This window comes from Schistocerca cancellata, chromosome 1 (genome assembly GCF_023864275.1).
Source record: "Schistocerca cancellata isolate TAMUIC-IGC-003103 chromosome 1, iqSchCanc2.1, whole genome shotgun sequence".
In the NCBI taxonomy this organism is placed as follows: domain Eukaryota; kingdom Metazoa; phylum Arthropoda; class Insecta; order Orthoptera; family Acrididae; genus Schistocerca; species Schistocerca cancellata.
Window position 1 is genome coordinate 711,360,426 of NC_064626.1, and position 24,131 is coordinate 711,384,556.

Here is a 24,131-nt window from a genome sequence, read left to right on the forward strand (position 1 = left end):
TCTTTTGCGGATACATCACAGCTTTCTCTGTCTATGTTTGTTATAACATGACCAACTGCTGATGGCTGAAGTTCTTGCTATCTTCATTTCACTGTTTAGCTACTGTGGTATGCTAAACCTGTCATGAACTTTTATACTGGTTTCAGCTAAGATATAGGTATTTATATTTATGCCTCCACATAAGATTGTCTAATTTTTTGCTTTGAAACTTTGTCCATAAACTCTGTTAATTCATCAAAATCTGGATTACTGCTAAGTGATACACACAGAATAATTTTTTTAAACCAATCTCTGTTATTTAAATATCTGATATTTTAAAATGTTTATCCTCACTAACTGTTCTGGGGTCGTGTCTGAATTTCAACTGTGTGTTCCTATATCCCTCACTTTTCTGGGAAGTCCTGCAATAGCAGATTACCCTCTCAAATGTGAATAATACTAAATATTTGGTTTCTGTATCTCCATACCAGTGTTCTGTGGTGCATACTACTGTACAGTTTAAAGGCTGAAGTTCATCTTCAAGCTGATATTCTTAATTTGTTATTGCCTTCATATTTTGGTGAAGGGTTGTTGAATCTGTATAAAAACTAATGTTAATTGTCTTTTTGACATCTTTTTTCCCCTTCTGGTGCCTAATAAGCATGCTTCTTGGTGTAATGTAGACTCTGTCTTTTGTTCACCTGCTTGACAGTTTTCACTGTTGGAGACATTCTTTTAAGCAAGGGCATCTTTTGATTCTTTTTTGTCTACCTGTAGACAGTTCAATGCCTGTACTGTTCGATGAGTGGTCTCTTGTACTCCTACATTAATAAAGTACTCCTTTTATTGTCTCTGCAGTAGAACTGCTATGTTTTGGAGAATAGAGTAGCTACAGTCCAACAATGGGAAGAACAGTGTGGACTGTCAACAGTATTATGAAAAGCATAGATTTTTTTGCTCGCCATAAAGATGACACTGAGTTTCAGACAGACACAATGAAAAGACTGTAACATATTAAGCTTTTGGCAGAACCCCCACTGTTCTTTCACTCCCTTTTCCATTCTTTATTTCCCTTCTCTTCTCATTGCTCCTCTTCAACATTTGAGGTTCCTCTTTTTCTTCTTCCTCCCTGTACACTCCTGAATGCCGGGCCACACATCTGACACGTAATAGGTGACTGGGTAACGCATAATTCCCAGCCTCGGGATCGCAGATCGGGTTCACATGTACCCCGGTACAGGCCAGGTCCATCCCAGGGAGGGGTGATTACCTGAGCTGCAAGCTTCCCAAATTGCCGATTGGTCCCTCTGTCAGATGTTTGGGAGGTGTGACCTGAGATGATGTGAACAATCACCTAAGGCGGGTGCACCCCCTTGTGAAGGGGGTCCTCAGTTGAAAGGAGCGCGCCATTGGAGATGGTGGCAATCAAGGGGGATTTTCTTGCATTGAGCCAATCATCTTAACAGTCAAATTCTATGAAACATAAACGTAATGAGGTTAATGGTTCAAAGACCCTTGCCGCTGTACCACGGTTCCTCGTGGCCTCACATTCTGAAAATGGCCAGTCCTTCACCATGGTAAATCCATTTATTATTCAGAAAGGTGTTGATGTAATTGCCGGCCCTGTGAAATCCTGTTCTCTTTTACGGTATGGCACTTTGCTTTTGGAGACTACTTCTGATTCTCAAGCCCAACAACTGCTTGCCGCCTCGCTTCTCCACGGCTGCACTGTTCGTGTCGAGGCCCATAGAACTTTTAATTCTTCCCATGAGGTTATTTACACTAGACTGCTTGACTTTTAATTCTTCCCGTGAGGTTATTTACACTAGACTGCTCGACGGTCTAACCGAGGCTGAAATCCAATCTTACCTCCCTGATCAGGGTGTCATTGCCATCCATCAGGTGATGATAAAGGTAGATTCATCCTTAGTGCCCACCAACACTCTTTTTCTCACCTGTGATAGAGGTGCTTCCATCCAAGGTCAAAGCAGGCTATGAAATTATCACAGTTCGGCCATACATTCCAAACCCAATGCACTGCTACCAGTGTCGTCATTTCAACCACACTAGAATGTCTTGTCAACACCCAGCCAAATGTGTAACCTGTGGTAGGGGTGCGCTCAAGGGCGATTGTCCACCTCCTCCTCCCCGCTGTATCAGCTGCAATGGTGACCATGCTGCCTCGTCTCAGGATTGTCCCGTGCATCTTGATGAGCGAGCTGTCCAAGAGATTTGGGTAAGGGAAAAAGTGCCTTACCCAGTACCTCTCAAGTTATTGACTAGTTGCTAATCCTGCGTTCTCCCGTCTGGCACTGATAGTTCTGTTCTTGTTACCCCTCGCTCCATGAAGGACATGGCCATGCAGACATGTGACCTCAAACTCAGCTCTGAGCTTGTGAAATCACCCAGTGGCAAGGTAGCATCGCTGTCCAGCTGTGCAACAAGCCATCAAACTCTCGCCTAAAGGGGCGAAGCCACCAGCTACACAACTGATAGGCCAGAAAGGACAGAAGGAGTACTCCGAAGTAGACATCTTACGTCCCTTCAGCCAAACAACACCCAACTCTTCCTTTAACCGGAAAGGCTCAAAGTAGTCCACCAAAGGCAAACGATCTTCTCCTTCGCCGACTTGGAGATCCTCTTCGACACTGTTGCCACGCGATACCTTAGCCCAGCCAGCCTCCGTGTCGCCAGTGCACACCACCAACTGTTTTTCAGTGTTGGACTCTACAGGCTGTCAGCACAAGCAAGCCGATGCTTCTGTGGACCCCATGGAGCAGGGTCCTCCTGTGTCTGTGCCCTGTAGCAGCGACTCTTCAAGGGCTGTCACTCAGCAGCCACCCAGGTGACACCCCTACATCTCTTCCTCTTCATGACTCTCCTCCATTGGAACTTTCATGGCCTTCAGTCATACAAACAGGATTTACTGTTGCTTTTAGCATTGCAGCATCCCCTTGTACTCTGCCTTCAGGAAACAAAATTGCTCCCTTACTACCGCTTTGAGCTTTCACATTTCTTCCCAGTTAGTTTTGACATTCCCCCTGAGGTCGGCATTCCATCTCATGGGGGTGTCATGCTGCTTGCATGGGATGACATTCATAGTCAACCCATCTCCCTGACTACCCATCTTCTAATTGTTGCAGTTCGTCTTTTTCTTCCCCACCTGACCTTTTCCCTCTGTACCATTTATGTCCATCCATCATTTGATGTCACCAGGGCAGATTTCCTTCAGCTTATTGGGCTGCTACCTCCCCCATTTATGCTACTCTGTGACTTTAATGCGCATCATCCCCTTTGGGGTTCTCCCAGAACCTGTCAGAGAGGTGCCCTCTTGGCTGATTTTCTTAATCAACTCAACCTCTTCTACCTAAGATTGGAGCACCCACTTTCCTTTGTGACTCCTCACACACCTTGTCTCATTTGGACCTATCATTCTGCACTGCCCAGCTTGCCCATCATCCTGAGTGGCCTGTTCTTTCTGTCGCCTACTCGAGCGACCATTTCCCATGTGCTATCCATTTACTGATTCTTACCCCACCTTTGTGCACATCCAAATGGGAGCTTACCAACGCTGACTGATAGCGCTTTACTATTCCCTGGAGACCTTCGAAAAACAAGATTTCCCCAGTTGTGATGACCAGGCGGAGTATTTCACAAACACTATCCTTATTGCTGCGGAACATTCCATTCCTCACACTTTCTCTTTACCGCGCCGTGTCCCAGTCCCATGGTGGACTGAGGTGTGTCGCAACATAATTCGTGCTCTCCATGTTTTAACCATAATCCTACGATGATGAACTACATTCATTATAAATAGATGCATGTAATATGTCATTGCATTCTTCAGGATAGCAAAAAAGCTACTAGCTGGATTTCATGCACTAGTTCTTTTAACAGTCCCACTCCTTCCTCTGTTGTGTGGGCCAACCTCCGATGCTCTCTGGGACCAAGATCCATTCACCAATTTCTGGCCTGACAGTAGCAGACAATCTCATCGTGGACCCTATTCCTATCCCCAACAACTTGGGCCGCCATTTTGCGGAAGTTTCGAGCTCTTCCCACTATCACCCTGCCTTACTCCATTGGAAACAAACAGAGGAGACTTGGGTGATACCCTTCTCTTCTCAGAATCGGGAGTGCTACAATGCCACCTTTACTATGAGGGAACTAGATCATGCTCTCAGTTCATCCCGATCCTCCGCCCCAGGCCAGATGCTGTTCAGATTCAGATGTTGCAACACCTTTCTCTTGCGGGCAAGCACTTACTGCTTAACACGTACAACCGCATATGGGCAGAGGGCACATTTCCTGGACTTTGGCGTGAAGCCACTGTTATACCCATACCTAAGCCTGGTAAGGACAAAAACCTTCCATCTAGCTACTGCTCCATCTCTCTCACGAGCTGCATTTGCAAGGTGATGGAACGTATGATTCATGCCCAGCTGGTATGGTGGCTCGAGTCTCGCAGTTTACTAACAAATGCACAGTGTGGATTTCGAGCAAGTCATTTTGCAATTTACCATCTTGTTACTTTGTCCACCTATGTTATGAATGGTTTTCTGCAGAAATCCCAGGCTGTGGCAATGTTTTTCAATTTGGAGAAGGCCTACGACACCTGCTGGAGAACTGGTATCCTCCTTGCTCTTTAAATGTGGGATTTCTGTGGCCGCCTGCCCTGTTTCCTTCAGGAATTTTTAAAAGACCAAGTTTTCAAGGTGTGTGTGGGTTGAGCCTTGTCAGACACCTTTATCTAGGAAAACAGTGTGCCTCAGGGTTCCATCCTGAGCGGTGTCCTCTTTGCTATCACCACTAACCCTATATGGCGTGTCTCCCACCAGGCATCTCTGGCTCCCTTTTTGTTATTGATTTTGCCATCTATTGAAGTTTCCCACCGACCTGTCTCACTGAGCAGCATCTTCAGCGATGTCTAGATCATCTTTACTCCTGGAACATGAACAATGGCTTTTGTTTTTCCACTGCAAAACTGTCAGAATGAATTTTTGGCGGCGCAATTTACTTCTCCCACCATCTTTATATCTTGGGCTTGTTGCCCTTCCATTTGTTGAAACTATGAAATTTCTGGGGCTCATGCTCAATAGGAAACTCTCTTGGTTCTCCCATGTGTCTTGCCTGGCAGCCCGCTGTATGCAGTTACTCAATGTCCTACATGTCCTTCATGGTACTTCCTGGGGTGCCGATCGAACCACCCTCCTCCATTTGAACCAGTCCCTTGTCCATTCGAAACTTGACTATGGGTGCTTTGTTTGTGCATTTGCCCGTCCATCCCTCTTATGCCGTCTCAACACTATCCACTATCGTGCCATCCGTTTGGCCACTGGCGCCTTTTACAATAGCCCAGTTGAGAGCCTGTATGCTGAAGCTGCTGAACTACCACTGTCCTACCGCCGTGAGTTTCTCCTCAGCAGGTATGCATACTGTTTGTCTGCCATGCTTGGCCACCCATCCTATACCTCCTTCTTCAATGATTCCTTTGATCGCCAGTAAGGGGCGTGTCCCTCTTCTCTGTTACCTCCTGGAGTCCGCTTTCGGCACTTGCTACGGCGGCGTAACTTCACACTACCTGTAACTTTCCTGGTGGGTGTGAACCCTCCACCACCTTGGCTTCGTGAAGCAGCCCATGTTAACCCAGCTTTCATCCCTTCCTAAGGACACTACTCCAGCCTCACTCTATCACCTTCAGTGTCGTGACCTTCACAAGGAACTTCGCATCAGAACCTTTGTACACACTGATGGCTCTTGGACTGACCCTGGGGTTGCGTGTGGCTTCGTCTTTGGCACCCGTGTCTTTTGATATCGGCTTCCAGCACACTGCTCAGTATTTACAGCTGAGCTCTTCACCCTGTATCAGGCCTTGGAGTACATCCAATGACACAGACTTCTCAATTGCATCCTCTGCTCAGACTCACTCTGTGCCCTTCAAACCCTATTTGCATTGTACACTGCCCATCCCTTAGTGCAGCGGGTCCGGGAAAACTGTCACTTGCTTCACTCTTGGTGGAGCCACTGTGATGTTTATGTGGGTTCCTTGTCATGTCGGTCTGCCGGGAAATGAGGCTGCTGATGCTGGTGCCAAGGCTGCAGTCCTTGTACCTCAGCCTGTTTGTTCCTGTATTCTCTCCAATGATCCCTGTGTTGCTGTTTGTCAGGAGGTGGTATCCCCTTGGCATCGCTAATGGTCCTCCCTTCACAGGAATAAGCTCCAGCTTATTAAGCATCTCCCAGCGGCTTGGAAGACCTCCTCTCAACGCTCCCATCGGGAGGAGGTCATTTTAACTAGGCTGCGTATTGGGCACTGCCTTTTTAGCCATCGTCATTTGATAAGTGGCACTGTTCCACCACTTTTTACACCTTGTGCCCAAGTTTTAACTGTCTGCCACTTCCTGACAAAATGCTCATTTTTTAACTGTTTACATTCCCGCTTGGGTTTGCCGTCTTGAGTTATTGACCATTTTAGCAAATGACATGTGGGCTGTCAACCATGTTTTACTTTTTATCTGCCAAAGCAATATGGCGAAGGCCATTTAATTTCTAGTTTTGGACCGCCATTTCTGTATAGTCTCTTTTAGCCCCTTCTCCGTGTTCCTGTATTTAGCTGTCTTCTCTTATGCCAATTGGGACTGATGTATAGCCATTTTTTAACTCATCTCTGTCTTCGTGTTCTATAGTTTTGACTTGGGCACATTTGACCACAGTTGTTTTTTGCACCTAAAGCAAAACAAAACCAACTAATTGTTAGTGGATATTGTGGTCCAGATTACAGTTATGTCTTCAAACCATCTGTTGATTCTGCTGTTACTTCTCCATTATGGGGGAATAGTGTTTGCATTTGCCATGATATACCAGTCCCATAAATCCTGAATCCTGAAATCCTCTCACAACGAAAGCTTATCCTCTTCTACTTTTTCCTCCAGTTGTTCGTATAGTAAAGGGTCCTGAAGATCTTTTATGTACACTATTCCCTATATCAGTTGCTCACTATGTGATACATGTTATGTTAAATACCACTGCTATTAAGCCGGTGCTTATTTTAGAGTTGTCAGTAACAGTTTTTCTGGTAACTGTATTTTTCTTTCCAGAAATGGACAATTTTCATTATGTTCAATATGTTCTTCACTTTTGTATCCATCAGTTCATTCATTCCAGTGTCATACAGCCTGCCAGTTCCAAGTTCTCCAATTTTCATGGAGAATCATAGCTGTACATAGGTTAATATTAGGATGGAGTCGACACTCCCAAAGGCATTTTAAAACCACTGTCAGCTCTCTCCAGGGAGGAATCCATCTGCCTCTTCTGTCTGCATACTGGACTCGCATTCGGGAGGATGATGGTTCAATCCCGCATCTGGCCATTCTGATTTAGGGTTTCCATGATTTCCCTAAATCGCTCCAGGTAAATGCTGGGATGGTTCCCTTCAAAGGGCACGGCCGACTTCCTTCCCTAATCCAATGAGACCGATGACCTCGCTGTCTGTTCTTCTCCCCCAAAGCTACCCAACTCTTTGTCTGCATCTGGTGTATATTGCATAGTCAAGTGTGACACTGTATGTGAAAGTTTTAGCACATCATGTAAATGAGGCAGAACCTGTGAACTAGTTTGGCATTTATCTAAGTGTATGTGGGAAACCTAACAACCCCATCCAGGCTGGCTGACACACTGGTTCCTGTCATTAATCCACTGAACAGATTTGAGATAGACCCAAAGCACCTCCTTGTGTCCTGGAAGCAGGGAATCTAATGTGCGTGGCTATCTGGACTGGTTCACTTTTGTATATTTGTGTTAATTCTATCTGTAAATCTTGTAGTAACTAAAATTTAGTGCCAGTACAATACTGAACTGATCCACTGACCTATTGAAGAAGTCTTGTAGCAAATAGTTCTCTGAATTTGAAACAAGGCTTGCATTACTCCCCACGAATGATTAACAGCTGTTCATGTGTATTTTGTTTTAGTCTGCCATTTTTTGAGTACTTGTCCATGATAGCCCTTGCTAATTCTTTTAAACCTTAACATTCCTCCCATTTCAGAACATCAGTGTGCAAATGATTCATGTTTAATTTCATTTTATTTTTCTGGTACTACACCAGATCTGCACCCAACCCATTCTACTAAAAAATAACAGAATGGACTTAATGCATAGAAATTTAAAATTCAGATGTATGTCCTATTAGGTCCTTGCTGCAAAGTTCAATTGATCACACACTTCCTTTATTGGCAAACCACAACCATTGTAAAGATTGCTAAATACTTTCCTGCAGGCAGATCTAACTGTGTGTTACCTCAGCAATCTGTTTTTCATATTCTTTTAATGTTCAGAATTGTCAGATTGTTTGGCTGTATAATTTTTATTGACTTTTCTTTTTTACATTTCCTTTTGTCATTTTGCTTTTAAGCCCTGTGCTTTTTAATTTCATTGAAATGTAAGTGAGCATTGTATGGAGGAGACGTTGAGTTGCAAACAGACATAACGAAAAAGACTGCTGAAATATTACAGCTTTCGGACAAATACACACACACACACACACACACACACACACACACACAAGGCTAATGGACAGGATAAGGGTGTTAAGTGCAGTGTCAAGAAGTTGTGCTGGAGGTGTGAGAGATAGTGGGGGGGGGGGGGATAGAGAAGGGGTAAGGACTTACAGACCCTTTGCCAGGATAGACATGTTTGGTACTGGAATGTGAACAGGGAAGGGGATAGGTAGGTGGGACACAGGGTCTTCTGGAGGTTTAAGCTGGGTTTTTATGGGAACAGATGATACGTTGTACAAAGTGTTCCCACTTGTGCAATTCTGAAGTGCCAGGGTTGCCACCCCATATCCCTGCTAAGCTGTTTTTAATTAAAATTTATTTAATGAATTTTTTCCGTAGTTACACTTTCTGAAAAATTTAGCACCAATCAAGAGTAAATGATATAAACAAAATGCGGAAGTATGGTTGCCTATCCTTTACCAGGCAATAATGTGAGGTTTTCAGGTGGTAACAAGCAACTGTGTATGAGTAAACTGCCCTCTTTAGATTTCCTTATATCATCATGTAAAAAAGGAGATAATTTTATTGTGAATATGACGGAATAGCATTGCCTTAGCAAAAGTAGGCAAAACTTAGTGTTGTCATGATTTTGTTTCTATGCCAGCAGTTGTCGAGACACACAGCCATTCAGTCCCAAAACTGCAGCTCCCTCACAGCGTTATTAAAGCAGCTAAACATACCCTCAATCCATTTAATGATAGTATTGATAAAAATGTTTTATTTAACATTCCTACTGGTAAAGTAGCATCTTCAGATGTTACTTATCTCCTGCTTTCTATTAAGGGGCTCCGGAAAGGCTCAAAATCGTGAAAAGTTCAATTTTTACTTTTTTGCGTTTTCTGAATCTGCAGACTATTACCTTTTAATAGATATATAATTTATTCAATTCCGAAGACTACAACTATTTTTAAATTTCTTTTGAAATGTGTTCTACATGGGGCGTGACCCACTGTGGCGCTGTTAAACTGCTGTCAAATGGTGTTATTATTAACGTCCGTGTTCATCAGGTACATTTTAGTGATGTGAGATAAAGTATGTGTTGTGGCTAACCTATTTTCAGAGACTTAGCAGCACCTGAACTGTTGAAAAAGTGTATTCACAGAAAAACTCAAAACCCCAATGAAAGTGTAAATAGTGTTATATGGTCGAGAATCCCCAAGACTGTATTTGTTGGAGTAGAAACACTTCACTTTGGTGTGTATGATGCTGTTGCGACTTTCAATTATGGCAACATTGTAAGGTGCAAGGTATTTAGAAATATGCCAATGAAGATAGGTTCTAACATGGTACAAGCGATGCTTGCTTTAGACAAGGAACGCCTTCGGGCTGCAGACAGGGCTGTAAAGAGTCCAGAAATACAAGCAAGAGTAAACAGGAGGAGGAACAAGAGGAAGCTGGAGGAGGAGTTTGCAGAGGATGAAGATAATCCATCCTATGGACCTGGAATGCACTAAAAAGTTAATCCAATCTTTGTCGCTCGATTCCCAAAACTTTTATTTTCTCATACTAATTACATGTTTTCTAAGGATCTTCCAAACATACTTGTTTCAAACTTTCAGTAAATGTTACACAGTACCTTCTGCATAATTTAACACAGCCTTTTCCCAAAAAACTGTATATTTCTGAATATATAAATAAAAAATTGCAAAAAAATGTTGTGAATTTTCATTACAATTGAAAAAAAAATCATCTTTAATAACTGAAATAAAATTTTGTAAAATCCCTGTGTTAAGTTGTAGCCCATATTCCAATAAATAATCTGTAATAAGGTCAACTTCCTACCTCAAATACTTTGTGAGGAAAGATGTAATTTATAAGCGTTATTTTAACATTGCAAGTATAGGGCGTTCCGGAGCCCCTTAAGTTGGGAAAGCGACACACACAGTACACTGATGGGGGGGAGGGGGGGGGGGAATCGCAGCACCAAGGAGGAGATGTGCAATATAAACTAATATTGGTAGACTGTTTCTATATCTGAAAGATGTCTATACAGATTTCATCGCAGTTGCATTTGAGTAGTGCTAGTAATGCCACTGTAAGGATGCAAATCAGGTTTCTTCAAATAAATGCTGTAACAGTTGTGAGCACACTGCCAGTGTGATTTCAGCTCTCTCAGACTGCAGACGTGTGTGCTAGTTGTGTTTGCGTGAGTGTGTGTGTGCGCGTGCGCGCGCGCGCGCGCGCGCGCGCGCGCGCGCGCGCGCGCGTGTGTGTGTGTGTGTGTGTGTGTGTGTGTGTGTGTGTGTGTGTGTGTGTGTGTGTGTACTGCTGACAAAGGTTTTAATGACCGAAAGCTATAATTGTGTGAATCTTTTTGTTGTGCCTATCGCGACTCAGCATCTCTGCTATATGGTGAGTAGCAACTTTCCTTATCTGGTGTTGTTACATTCCATCCTGGATTTTCCATTGTTTGAACAGTCTTTTTGTCAGTCTATTGGATGTGGCTGTAGAAAGATGGTCTTCTTTTCCTAATATGCCTGTAATTTCTTCAATATATAAAATTCACTATTACGATGTCTTCTGTATTACGTTTGATCTTTAACAAGTCGCAAAATTTACCTTGTTATTTTTCTTTCTGTGATTTCCAGTGCTTCCCTCATCACCTCTCTGTTCAGGGTTAAACATTCTGCTGCATAAAGTGCTTCAGAATGAATTACTGTAGATTATGGTTTAAGTTTAGCATTGATGGGTACTGATTTCTTATTATATATTTCCTTAGGTAGGTAATATGCTGTTTTTGTCTTATTAACTCTTGCCTTAATGTCTTCCTTCTCCAGAATATCGTGTTTAATTACCTCTCCTAGATACTTGAATGTGTTAGTTCTCTCAGTTTCTCCTTATTCCGTTTTTATTGTTGAGATATGTAAATTGATGTAGACAGATTTTATTGTTTACTCCATTGTGTTGTAATTACTTGGTGGTGATTATGCATTTTGAGGTGTTATTCACATACTGATTAATAAATAATATGTTATTTCAGAAAAATTTCATGCTTATGTTAAAAAATGCTGAACAAAAGATTGAGCCCAGACACAGGTGTGAAAGTGAGGTTTTATAAATATTACAATTGAAGTCGTGCATGGAAGTCCAGAGCCGGTTTGGAAGTTATGTGTATGCTGATCATTAATTTGTTGTTGATTGGTCATTCATGTGTGCAGACTGCCAACTTTTTTTCCTCACTCAAGGCTAAAAATGAGTGGTACAGCCCTAACTGAACTTCCAGTGGTTGAAAAGCTGATGGGACATGAAAATGATTTGATATGAAAATTTGCCATGAAGGCGTATATTGTCCATGACGAATTATAGGATGGTGTAGAAAACCCTCCTTTGCATCTGACGAGAGGAGACAATTTTTGGAAGAAGAGAGACAAAAAAGGCACATTCACATATTATACTTTTCATCAACAAGATGAAGTATCCCCATATAAGGGTCACAAATATGGCAGCAGAAGCTTGGACAGCCTTGTAAAAGGCATTTGAAGACTCAGGACTCTTACGTGGAGTGGGCTTGCTTAGATATTAATCACAACCAGATTAGATAAATGCAAGTCATAGATGACTACGCCAATTGAATAATAATGACCATGTTTAAGTTAAATGAAATGAAGTTTCTGGTGAGTGAAGACTGGATAGGAACTTTGCTCCTGGCTGGATTACCTTATCATTATCGGCCTATTATAGTGGCACTTGAAAACATTTGTACATGTATCAGGAGATTGTATTAAAGTGAAACTGTTACAAGACATCAAACCTAAAGACCCAAATGGAAATGAAGACTCTGCTGTTATGCAAATAAACAGAGGCCTACAAAATGTGTTATTAAATGGTACAAGTGCAACAAACCAAATCATTCTGCTAACAATTGTTCTAGCAAAGATGTAAAAGGAGAAAGCTCATCAAAAGATGATGATGACAGATATGTATTTAGGAAACAGTCAAATCGAAAGAAAATTTTTTGTGCAGCTGATGTTAAACAGTTTCACGAAAAGGATATGTGGTTCTTAGACTCCTGTGCCTTGACTCATATTTCAAATGATGGAAGGAAGCTTCATAATGCCAAGCCATGTAATAGTTCAGCGACCATTGTGGGAGGTGATGGCTTAGTAGCAGAGACTACTGGAAGTGTTTATCTGACCTTCTATACTGGTGATAAAACTATAGAAGAAGATACATCTGATGTGATTCATACCTCAGACTCACCTGTAAATTTGCTCTGTTAGTAAAATTGTAAACAAAGGGTATAAAGTCATTTTTAACAAAAAAGGTGGATTCATCTACAACACAGAAGGTGAACTAATTGCCAAAGCAAAGCCTAAGAGTGGAATCTATTGTTTGAATACAAATGAAGTGAAACGGTGCTACTATACAAAAGATGTTGAATCTTATGGCATCATTGGTAAGGACAAATGAATTGCGAAAGTATACAGAAATTATCAAAGGTTTCAATGGGACTAAATGAAGTTACTGTGATTAAAGATCGCCTTGAGTTATGAATTGTGGGAAAACACTCACATCTTCCACTCAAACCCAGCTAAAGATATTTTAAACACATCTCAGACTTAGTACATTCTGATTTGTGTGGGCAAATGGAGACATAATCTATAGTATGTGTGAAGATGGCAACCATTGCAAAAGTATGTCGTGCTTATCCTAGGAAAAATGTAAATATTGCCAGTAAAAAGAAACCGTGTGCAAATTGTAAGGATGAAATATTGAAACTACACGAACGAGTATCCAGTCTACTGTCAGTACACTAAAAATGGAAATTACTAAACTTCAAACACCAAAATGTGAACCGCTGATAAAGAAAAGTGTGCCGAAAATTCCACCAGAAACCATGCCATATTCTGACGAGTGGTCTCAAGTGATCAAGAACAAAGTTAAAAAAGTGTTGCAAGAAGAAAGAAGAAAACAGTGCTATGAAGTTTAAAATCAAGGATTCAAAAGCACAAATACCTGATAATGAGCAAAATGCAGTGAAACACCGTAACCATGATTTGTGTGAAAACTCGTGATCTGTTAGGCCTCAAACAACTGCTGCAAAAGGAAATAAAGTTCTTGTTTTAAGTGACAGTCATGGCAGAAACTGTGGGAGTATACTACAAGACGAAATAGGCAAAAAATTCAGTGTGTAAAGTATTATAAAACCAGGGGCACTAATTAAGGAAGTTGTGACAAATGCAGACAAATTAACTGATAACTTCTCCATCAACGATACTTTAATCATTATTGGTGGCACAAATGACACTGATAAACCTCTGGAAGGATTGCAGAGGAACATGAAAGATTCTTTGGAATACATACTTAAACTCACGCAAAAAACAAATGTAATAATTCATCCAATACCTCTTAGATATGACGTACAAGTTCTAAATGGAAAAAATCAAAGCTGCAAACCACATTATGTTAGGAAAAATCAACACTGCCACAGGCGTGTGTAGGAGGAGATTATCTGCGAATTTCGAAATCGAACACCTGAAAAGAAATGAATCTAAAACTCATCGTTTACATCTAAACAAACAAGGAAAGATTCACATTTGTAATAGGCTAAAAACCAAGTACCATACGCAAACGGACAATCAGATTGAAAGTGCCAGTCTCAAAGTGATACAACCAATGTCATAAAGTCATACTGTAATAGTAAAGGAATGATTCAGTTAGCCAAGAATCTAGTGACAAACTGTAGATCCAAACATATAAAGTATCCTTTTATAAGAAAGCCCTTGGAGTCAGGTGTAATTGATGTTGAACATCTGCTTCTGAAGAAATGTTAGCCGATGGTTTCACAAAATCACTTATCAATGCCAGACATGGAACATGTATAAGAAACTGTAGCTTTGTGAAGAAAGTGAAGGAGTAACTGTACATTTAGACTTCATACTGTGTGTTGATGTCGGTTTAAGGGTACATGTTGAGATATGTAAATTGATATCGACAGTTTTTTTGTTTACTCCTTTGTATTGTAATCAGTGGTGATTATGGGTTCTGGGCTAATATGTACTGATTAATTAATAAAACATTATTTCAGGAAACTTTCATGTTTATATTAAAAAATGCTCAACAATTACGTTTGAGGCTGCCTTCATGTTTGTCATAAATTTGATTTTCTCAAACAAGATTTGCTTTTCCAGATTGTTCTTTAAGCAATTCTAATTGACTAGTGGTTGTTTACACTGAATCTAAAAAAAGGTAGTTAGATCATCCATCTATTTTTAGACTGTTCCTCTTGTAATCTAATATTGACTTTCTCCTAATGACATTCTCTCTTCCCTTTTGACTTTTTCTAGAATACAATTACAGAGAAGAAAGGAGAGACCATCTCCCTGCCGCACTCCAATTTTGATCTCAAAACTTCTAGAAATTTCACTTTACAATTGGTTTTTGTATTCACTTAATTAGAGCTATAATTTTGATTTCTAAGACCAGTAGATTGAGTATTTCGAACAGTGACTTTCTTTCACGTGAGTCATAAGCTTCCCTGAACTTAACGTAAATGATTAACAAAAATTGTAGATCTTCTTTTCAGATACATTATTATTGACTTTTGGTTGACAATCTATTTTAAACATGATTTATTCTTTCTAAAATCACATTGATATTCACCAGTTTCAAAGTTGAGTAGTTGCTGGTCTGCCCAAGCTAATAATTCTTTTTGATAAAATTTCATAGGTGACCCACAGGAGAGAAATGCCTCTCACATCGGTTTTGTCTCCTGCTTTCTGCAGTGGACTTATTAAGGCCATCTACCAGTCTTGAGCAGTCTCTTCTGTGAAGATTATTATTATTATTATTATTATTATTAGTTGGTAGTAGTAGTAGTAGTAGTAGTAGTAGTAGTAGTAATAGTAGTATTGTTATGCTGTCAAGGCTTTACAATTCACCATTATTTATGACATACTTTTGCTTAATTTACAGTCCTCTCCACCCACAAACTCTTCGGGGAATTCTGGTGGAACAACTGGAACCATCACAGAAGAACACATCAGAGCTTCTTTGCTATCCGCTGTTGAAGATAAAGTGCGCCGTAGACTTCGAGAACAGTTCTCTCAAATGCAGGCCGAGATAGAAACTCTGACTCGTACCCAGCAGGAACTAACTCAGGGCAAAAATAAACTTGATGACATTATAACAAGATTGGAGAAGGAACAGGTAAAGTGAGTCATTTAAGAGACAAGTTAACTGATTTACACTGTACTTTTTTCTCTTGGACTGTTCTTTAGCAAAAGTTTTAATTTCTTTCTCATACATTTACCATGAGGATTTGAACTTACATGTCTAAGGTTCAGTACGGAGTTTTATATTCTGATGCAAAAGTCTTTAAAGTTTTTAACAGGCTGTTGGTAGAAAAATGTAGGAAATTGGGGATCCACAGAGTTTCAAAAACAAAATAATTTAACAGAATATTTGGAATTATGGATCTACATTCATGTTAATACAGTCTTCACAGGTTTTTTACTTTTCCAGCATGTAGACAGATGATAGTGCTCTCATAAATCAGAAAAGTTACATAAATTCTTAGTATTAACTTGTAGAGAGAAACAACAGCTGGGTAGTGTACGAAAAAGAGCACTGGTTCTTTTTCTCCCAAAGTAGTTACTTTTCATCTAATATATGTAAAATCCAAATCTAATTTTCATAATTAGCAGTGAGAGTAGATTAGCACTAGTCGTAATTTGTTGTTAGTATGCTTTACAGAAACAAGCTGCAGGGCTGCTTCTGCCTGTTTATGTATAATTTGTCTAGTCCATGTTCCTGAAAGTTTTCCTTCATGATGGAATTTATGAAATTGAATATGTGAATTAATTTAAAAAAGTATAGTGATTTTTCCATGTTCCTGAAAGTTTTCCTTCATGATGGAATTTATGAAATTGAATATGTGAATTAATTTAAGAAAGTATAGTGATTTTTCTCGAGGAAACATATGGTATTAAAGTACCTGGTACAAAATCATGACTGTATTAATTTGGGTTGTCAGAGTAATTAATTTTGGTTGTCAGAGTTGTTGTTGTTGTTGTGGTCTTCAGTCCTGAGACTGGTCTGATGCAGCTCTCCACGCTACTCTATCCTGTGCAAGCTTCTTCATCTCCCAGTACCTACTGCAGCCTACATCCTTCTGAATCTGCTTAGTGTATTCATCTCTTGGCCTCCCTCTATGATTTTTACCGTCCACACTGTCCTCCAATACTAAATTGGTGATCCCTCGATGTCTCAGAACATGTCCTACCAACCCATCCCTTCTTTTAGTCAAGTTGTGCCACAAGCTCCTCTTCCCCCCAATTCTATTCAATACCTCCTCATTAGTTATGTGATCTACCCATCTAATCTTCAGCATTCTTCTGTAGCACCACATTTCGAAAGCTTCTATTCTCTTCTTATCTAAACTATTTATTGTCCACATTTCACTTCCATACATGGCTACACTCCATACAAATACTTTCAGAAACGACTTCCTGACATTTAAATCTATACTCGATGTTAACAAATTTTTCTTCTTCAGAAACACTTTCCTTGCCATTGCCAGTCTACATTTTATATCCTCTCTACTTTGACATTCATCAGTTATTTTGCTCCCCAAATAGCAAAACTCCTTTACTACTTTCAGTGTCTCATTTCCTAATCTAATTCCCTCAGCATCACCTGATTTAATTCGACTACATTCCATTATCCTCATTTTGCTTTTGTTGATGTTCATCTTATACCCTCCTTTCAAGACACTGTCCATTCCGTTCAACTGCTCTTCTAAGTCCTTTGCTGTTTCTGACAGAATTACAATGTCATCGGCGAACCTCAAAGTTTTTATTTCTTCTCCATGGATTTTAATACCTACTCCAAATTTTTCTTTTGTTTCCTTTACTGCTTGCTCAATATACAGATTGAATAACATCGGGGATAGGCTACAACCCTGTCTCACTCCCTTCCCAACCACTGCTTCCCTTTCATATCCCTCGATTCTTATAACTGCCATCTGGTTTCTGTACAAATTGTAAATAGCCTTTCGCTCCTTGTATTTTACCCCTGCCACCTTCAGAATTTGAAAGAGAGTATTCCAGTCAACATTGTCAAAAGCTTTCTCCAAGTCTACAAATGCTAGAAACGTAGGTTTGCCTTTCCTTAATCTAGCTTCTAAGATAAGTCGTAGGGTCAGTATTGCCTCACATGTTCCAACATTTCTACAGAATCCAAACTGATCTTCCCCGAGGCGGCTTCAATCAGTTTTTCCATTCGTCTGTAAAGAATTCGCGTTAGTATTTTGCAGCTGTAACTTATTAAACTGATAGTTTGGTAATTTTCACATCTGTCAACACCTGCTTTCTTTCGGATTGGAATTATTATATTTTTCTTGAAGTCTGAGGGTATTTCACCTGTCTCATAGATCTTGCTCACCAGATGGTAGAGTTTTGTCATGACTGGCTCTCCCAAGGCCGTCAGTAGTTCTAATGGAATGTTGTCTACTCTGGGGGCCTTGTTTCACCTCAGGTCTTTCAGTGCTCTGTCAAACTCTTCACACAGTATCATATCTCCCATTTCATCTTCATCTACATCCTCTTCCATTTCCATAATATTGTCCTCAAGCACATTGCCCTTGTATAGACCCTCTATATACTCCTTCCACCTTTCTGCTTTCCCTTCTTTGCTTAGAACTGGGTTTCCATCTGAGCTCTTGATATTCATGCAAGTGATTCTCCTTTCTCCAAAGGTCTCTTTAATTTTCCTGTAGGCAGTACCTATCTTACCCCTAGTGAGATAAGCCTGTACATCCTTACATTTGTCCTCTAGCCATCCCTGCTTAGCCATTTTGCACTTCCTGGCAATCTCATTTTTGAGACGTTTGTATTCCTTTTTGCCTGCTTCATTTACTGCATTTTTATATTTTCTCCTTTCATCAATTAAATTCAATATTTCTTCTGTTACCCAAGTGTTTCTACTAGCCCTCGTCTTTTTGCCTATTTGATCCTCTGCTGCCTTCACTATTTCATCCCTCAAAGCTACCCATTCTTCTTCTACTGTATTTCTTTCCCCCATTCCTGTCAATTGTTCCCTTATGCTCTCCCTGAAACCGTGTACAACCTCTGGTTCTTTCAGTTTATCCAGGTCCCATCCCCTTAAATTCCCACATTTTTGCAGTTTCTTCAGTTTTAATCTACAGTTCATAACCAATAGATTGTGGTCAGAGTCCACATCTGCCCCTGGAAATGTCTTACAATTTAAAACCTGGTTCCTAAATCTCTGTCTTACCATTATATAATCTATCTGATATCTTCTAGTATCTCCAGGGTTCTTCCATGTATACAATCTTCTTTCATGATTCCTGAACCAAAATTCTACCAGGCGGCTTCCTCTTTCATTTCTTAGCCCCAATCCATATTCACCTACGTTTCCTTCTCTCCCTTTTCCTACTCTCAAATTCCAGTCACCCATGACTATTAAATTTTCCTCTCCCTTCACTACGTGAATAATTTATTTTATCTCATCATACATTTCATCAATTTCTTCGTCACCTGCAGAGCTAGTTGGCATATAAATTTGTACTACTGCAGTTGGCTTGGGCTTCGTGTCTATCTTGGCCACAATAATGCGTTCACTATGCTTTTTGTAGTAGCTTACCTATACTCCTATTTTTTTATTCATTATTAAACGTACTCCTGCATTACCCCTATTTGATTTTGTGTTTATAACCCTGTATTCACCTGACCAAGAGTCTTATTCCTCCTGCCACTGAACTTCACTAATTCCCACTATATCTAACTTTAACCTACCCATTTCCGTTTATAAATTTTCTAACCTACCTGCCCGATTAAGGGATCTGACATTCCACGCTTCGATCCATAGAATGCCAGTTTTCTTTCTCCTGATAACGACGTCCTCTTGAGTAGTCCCCAATCGGAGATCCGAATGGGGGACTATTTTACCTCTGGAATATTTTACCCAACAGGACGCCATCATCATTTAATCATACAGTAAATCTGCATGCTCTCGGGAAAAATTATGGCTGTAGTTTCCCCTTGCTTTGAGCCGTTCGCAGTACCAGAACAAGGCCATTTTGGATAGTGTTACAAGACCAGATCAGTCAATCATCCAGACTGTTACCCCTGTAACTACTGAAAAGGTTGCTGCCCCTTTTCGGGAATCACACGTTTGTCTGGCCTCTCAACAGATACCCCTCCGTTGTGGTTGCACCTACGGTACGGCTATCTGTATCGTTGAGGCATGCAAGCCTCCCCACCAACGGCAAGGTCCATGGTCAGAGTACCCAAGTTAATAAAGCCATGATTTTGTACCAGTGTGATTCTTTTCAACCAGGCACTTTTTAACCCCATATGTTTCCTTTAGAAAAATTCAGTACGCTTTTTTGTTCACTGATAATGATCTGCATAAATATCTGTAATGTAAGTTATGTATTTCCATTAAATTTTACAAGACAAAAATAAAGGTGACACCTATATAAAGATAATTTTTTCTCTTATTTGAAAAGTTTTTCGTTGTCTACTTGAGCAGCATGAAGGTGAATATTCAGCTTCATTTGAAAAGAATAAATCTATATTCCTCCCTCCTTATACTACTTATACTTTTTCTATACAGTTAAAGTTCAAGTGTAAGGGTCATTAATGAGAACTGGAAAATTTTTACATTATTCTCGAGGAAAGGGTCCTAACTGAGCAGTTTGAGATTTCCTTCTTCTGACTTGCCGATAAAGGAATCAAACGTAGGAGAGAAAATTAAATGTAGGTATAGAAAACTGCAGTGTTGCTCTAAAACAGTTATGTGGGATGATGAATTGAGATACAGGGTTATTACAAATGATTGAAGCGATTTCACAGCTCTACAATAACTTTATTATTTGAGATATTTTCACAATGCTTTGCACACACATACAAAAACTCAAAAAGTTTTTTTAGGCATTCACAAATGTTCGATATGTGCCCCTTTAGTGATTCGGCAGACATCAAGCCGATAATAAAGTTCTTCCCACACCCGGCGCAGCATATCCCCATCAATGAGTTCGAAAGCATCGTTGATACGAGCTCGCAGTTCTGGCACGTTTCTTGGTAGAGGAGGTTTAAACACTGAATCATTCACATAACCCCACAGAAAGAAATCGCATGGGGTTAAGTCAGGAGAGCGTGGAGGCCATGACGTGAATTGCTGATCATGATCTCCACCACTACTGATCCATCGGTTTTCCAATCTCCTGTTTACGAAATGCCGAACATCATGATGGAAGTGCGGTGGAGCACCATCCTGTTGAAAGATGAAGTCGGCGCTGTCGGTCTCCAGTTGTGGCATGAGCCAATTTTCCAGCATGTCCAGATACACGCGTGAAACTTGCCCGCACGCGTTCAACCGCTTCCTCACTCACTGCAGGCCGTTGATTTCCCCTTACAGAGGCATCCAGAAGCTTTAAACTGCGCATACCATCGCCGAATGGAGTTAGCAGTTGGTGGATCTTTGTTGAACTTCGTCCTGAAGTGTCGTTGCACTGTTATGACTGACTGATGTGAGTGCATTTCAAGCACGACATACGCTTTCTCGGCTCCTGTCGCCATTTTGTCTCACTGCGCTCTCGAGCGCTCTGGCGACAGAAACCTGAAGTGCGGCTTCAGCCGAACAAAACTTTATGAGTTTTTCTATGTATCTGTAGTGTGTCGTGACCATATGTCAATGAATGGAGCTACAGTGAATTTATAAAATCGCTTCAATCGTTTGTAATAACCCTGTACAATGGATTAGATTGTGAAAGGGATTGGAACATGAGGAAGTAATTCAATTAAAAAAAAAAAAAACTCACATACACAATGTTTTGTTAGCATGATACCCCCAGTAGAGGACATTGTAAGAAAGATTAGTAACAAAAACAGTCTTGCTGTATGCTGAGTGGTTACCTTTACTCCTTCCATTATTTATACACCACTCTGGAAGTTTCAGTAATAAGACCTAGCAGTTTGGAAAACTATCATTGATATCAAAATAACACTTACATGTAAATAATAGACTGTTAGTTGCAGATATTGCAATGTGAAGACATCAGAAAGACTGTAATAGAAGATAACAAAAAATTGAAACTTCATTACACTCTCAAATGAGTGTAACAGAAGAGTTCAGAGACCAGATTCACAGCTTGTCGAAAGATGAGCTAAGATCCTTAAATGAAGTGTGGGATACTCTTTCAGAGTTAGTAGTAGGAACAGTGCAGTGGAATGATGAAGTAAAATAACGCTTCAAGGGTGCAAAAGCAGACAGATTTCATTTTGTTTCCCTTGTTTGCTTTTCATCCAAAATATCAAATTGTTCTACCAGAAATAACCTTAAGTGCCATTATATATTAAAAGAACAGGTTAGACATTTGACAGACATGGGAAACAAAGAATATATGGAGTGTAAGTGGTGAATAAAAGCTGGCAAGATATTGAAGTACTGAGTGATTGGAACTGGTAATGATCAATCTATTGTTTAAGAACAGCAACTAAAAGAAATGTGTAAACTACAAAAGCGCAAACCTTCTGTCTTGCGGGTTAAAAAGATGAGTCCATCCCAGAGAACAGATTGAGGAAATCCATGGAACCTTCATTGCAGGAGGAACAGGATGGTTATAGAACTAACAGATCACCGATCAACAATAGGATGTGAAACATAAATGCAGAGAAGATATGGCAGAACAGTTAAAGATGAAAATAAGGAACTTTCAAACAGTGTTGTCAAGAACTGGAGGAGTTTAGTAAATTCGTCAGATCAATAGAACTTTCAAATTGAAAGGTGGCAAAAAAATAGGAATTCAGAATGTATTTTGGTTAATTATTAAACTGTGAATAAAGTGGACATCAACAAGACTATATTCTCAAATTTCTTGATTTAATAACAGTAGCCTTCTGACCTGATTGTACGTGGAAGCTTCAGCCTGTAAAATGAAAACTAATAAATTTGCTGGATTTAATGAATTTGGTGTGGAAAGTATTAAAGCATTTGACAGACATGGGAAACAAAGAGTATATGGGGTGTGAGTGGTGAATAAAAGCTGGCAAGATATTGAAGTACTCAGTGATTGGAACTGGTAATGATCAATCTATTGTTTAAGAACAGTGACTAAAAGAAATGTGTGAACTACAAAAGCGCAAACCTTCTGTCTCATGGGTTAAAAAGATGAGTCCATCCCAGAGAATAGATTGAGGAAATCCATGAAACATTAATTGCAGGAGGAACGGGATTGTTATAGAACTAACAGATCAACAATAGATCTTATTTTTGGCGAGAGAACGCTATTTGAAAAACACTGTGAGAAAATCCAGTGAATCATACTCATATTCTTAAACATGAAGAGGCATGAGACTGTGTACCATGCAAACTTATGTGAAAATGTTGGTGACAAAAAAAGTACATATTGATCTTTTGTTCTGAAGAACTGTATAGAAATGATAAGTGTGAATACAGATCCATGCGAGACGATGAAAATGGTTTAAAACTTAAAGTGGAGTCCAATTAGGATGTTGCTTGTCACTGCATCTCTTCGTTGTTATAATGAAAAAGTAATAAAAGCAGTAAAATAAAAGAACCGTAATACAAATGCCTCAGTTTTCGCTGATCATGTCGTGTAATGGGGTGAAATGGAAGTTCTTTACAAATTAATCTTCAGCAAACTGAATTCCAGAAAATAGGAGTGATCATTAGTAGAACAAAGAGTTGGTGTGGAAATGACCAGAAATCCAAAAACAACCCTTTTGAATGTTGGAAATGAAAAGATCTTTATAGATGACAATTTCAAGTATGTAGACAATATTGCCTCTTCAAGCGATACCCTCTCTCAGGAAATTGCCAACAGAAAGCAAATAACTTCCAAATTCTATCACATTATTCATCAGTTACTGTGTTACAAAACTTTCCTATTATTTTAAAGATTTGCAAAAAGCAACTTGTCTTGGATACAGCATCGCTACCGCAATACCAGTAATCATCACCAGGCAAATGAAGTGCAGTTCCTCCAGTCTTGCTTTCAAGAAAAATTGAAGGATAAATTAATATGTGGAAACATGGCAGTAGCTTCATCTGGAAAGGAGCTTAAATGGCATAATAGAGCTTGAAAGACTATCCTGGCATGGTAATAGGGAACTAATGTCTTTACATAAAATCCTGATACAGTATTTTGAAGTAGCTGTACCAGGGAAAATATCTGACAGGAAATTTCATGATATTTGTGAGAAAGGCATTGGCAATAAATGTATAATTGTTATTGCAACAAGCCAATATGTTTGAGCTCCTTCTAGGATGTTCTATCCACCCATATCTGACTACACCCAACTTGCTGGAGTCAGGAGCAGTTGATGATGATTGATGATTATGATGATGATGATGATATGATAATGTAGAACAGATCAGTCACTCCTGGGTTCATATCCTGTTATTTGTAGAAACTTAGATCTGGTGTGACAGTCATTGTGGATTTAATTTTTAGGCACTATCCTACTTCTATGTTCCCAAATGCGTGGATCCCTTTATTTGCATTTTAGGTAAGTAATGCACAGTACAGATATAACAGGTCAGATAGACTATATAATTCATAGCCAAATACTGATTTTGCCTGTGTTCTTTTTATTTACAAAGTAAATG

General features: G+C 39.9%; 1 protein-coding gene across 4 annotated transcripts in view; it reads left to right on the plus strand.

Moving 5' to 3' along the window:
* LOC126184835 (tumor susceptibility gene 101 protein) overlaps positions 1-24,131 on the plus strand; it is a 157,710-nt gene that overhangs the window by 102,707 nt on the left and 30,872 nt on the right. For all 4 annotated transcript variants that reach the window (XM_049927428.1, XM_049927439.1, XM_049927448.1 and 1 more), the window contains one exon: positions 15,450-15,683. In XM_049927428.1, the coding sequence (XP_049783385.1) occupies positions 15,450-15,683 (234 nt within the window). The remainder of the gene's footprint in view (positions 1-15,449; positions 15,684-24,131) is intronic.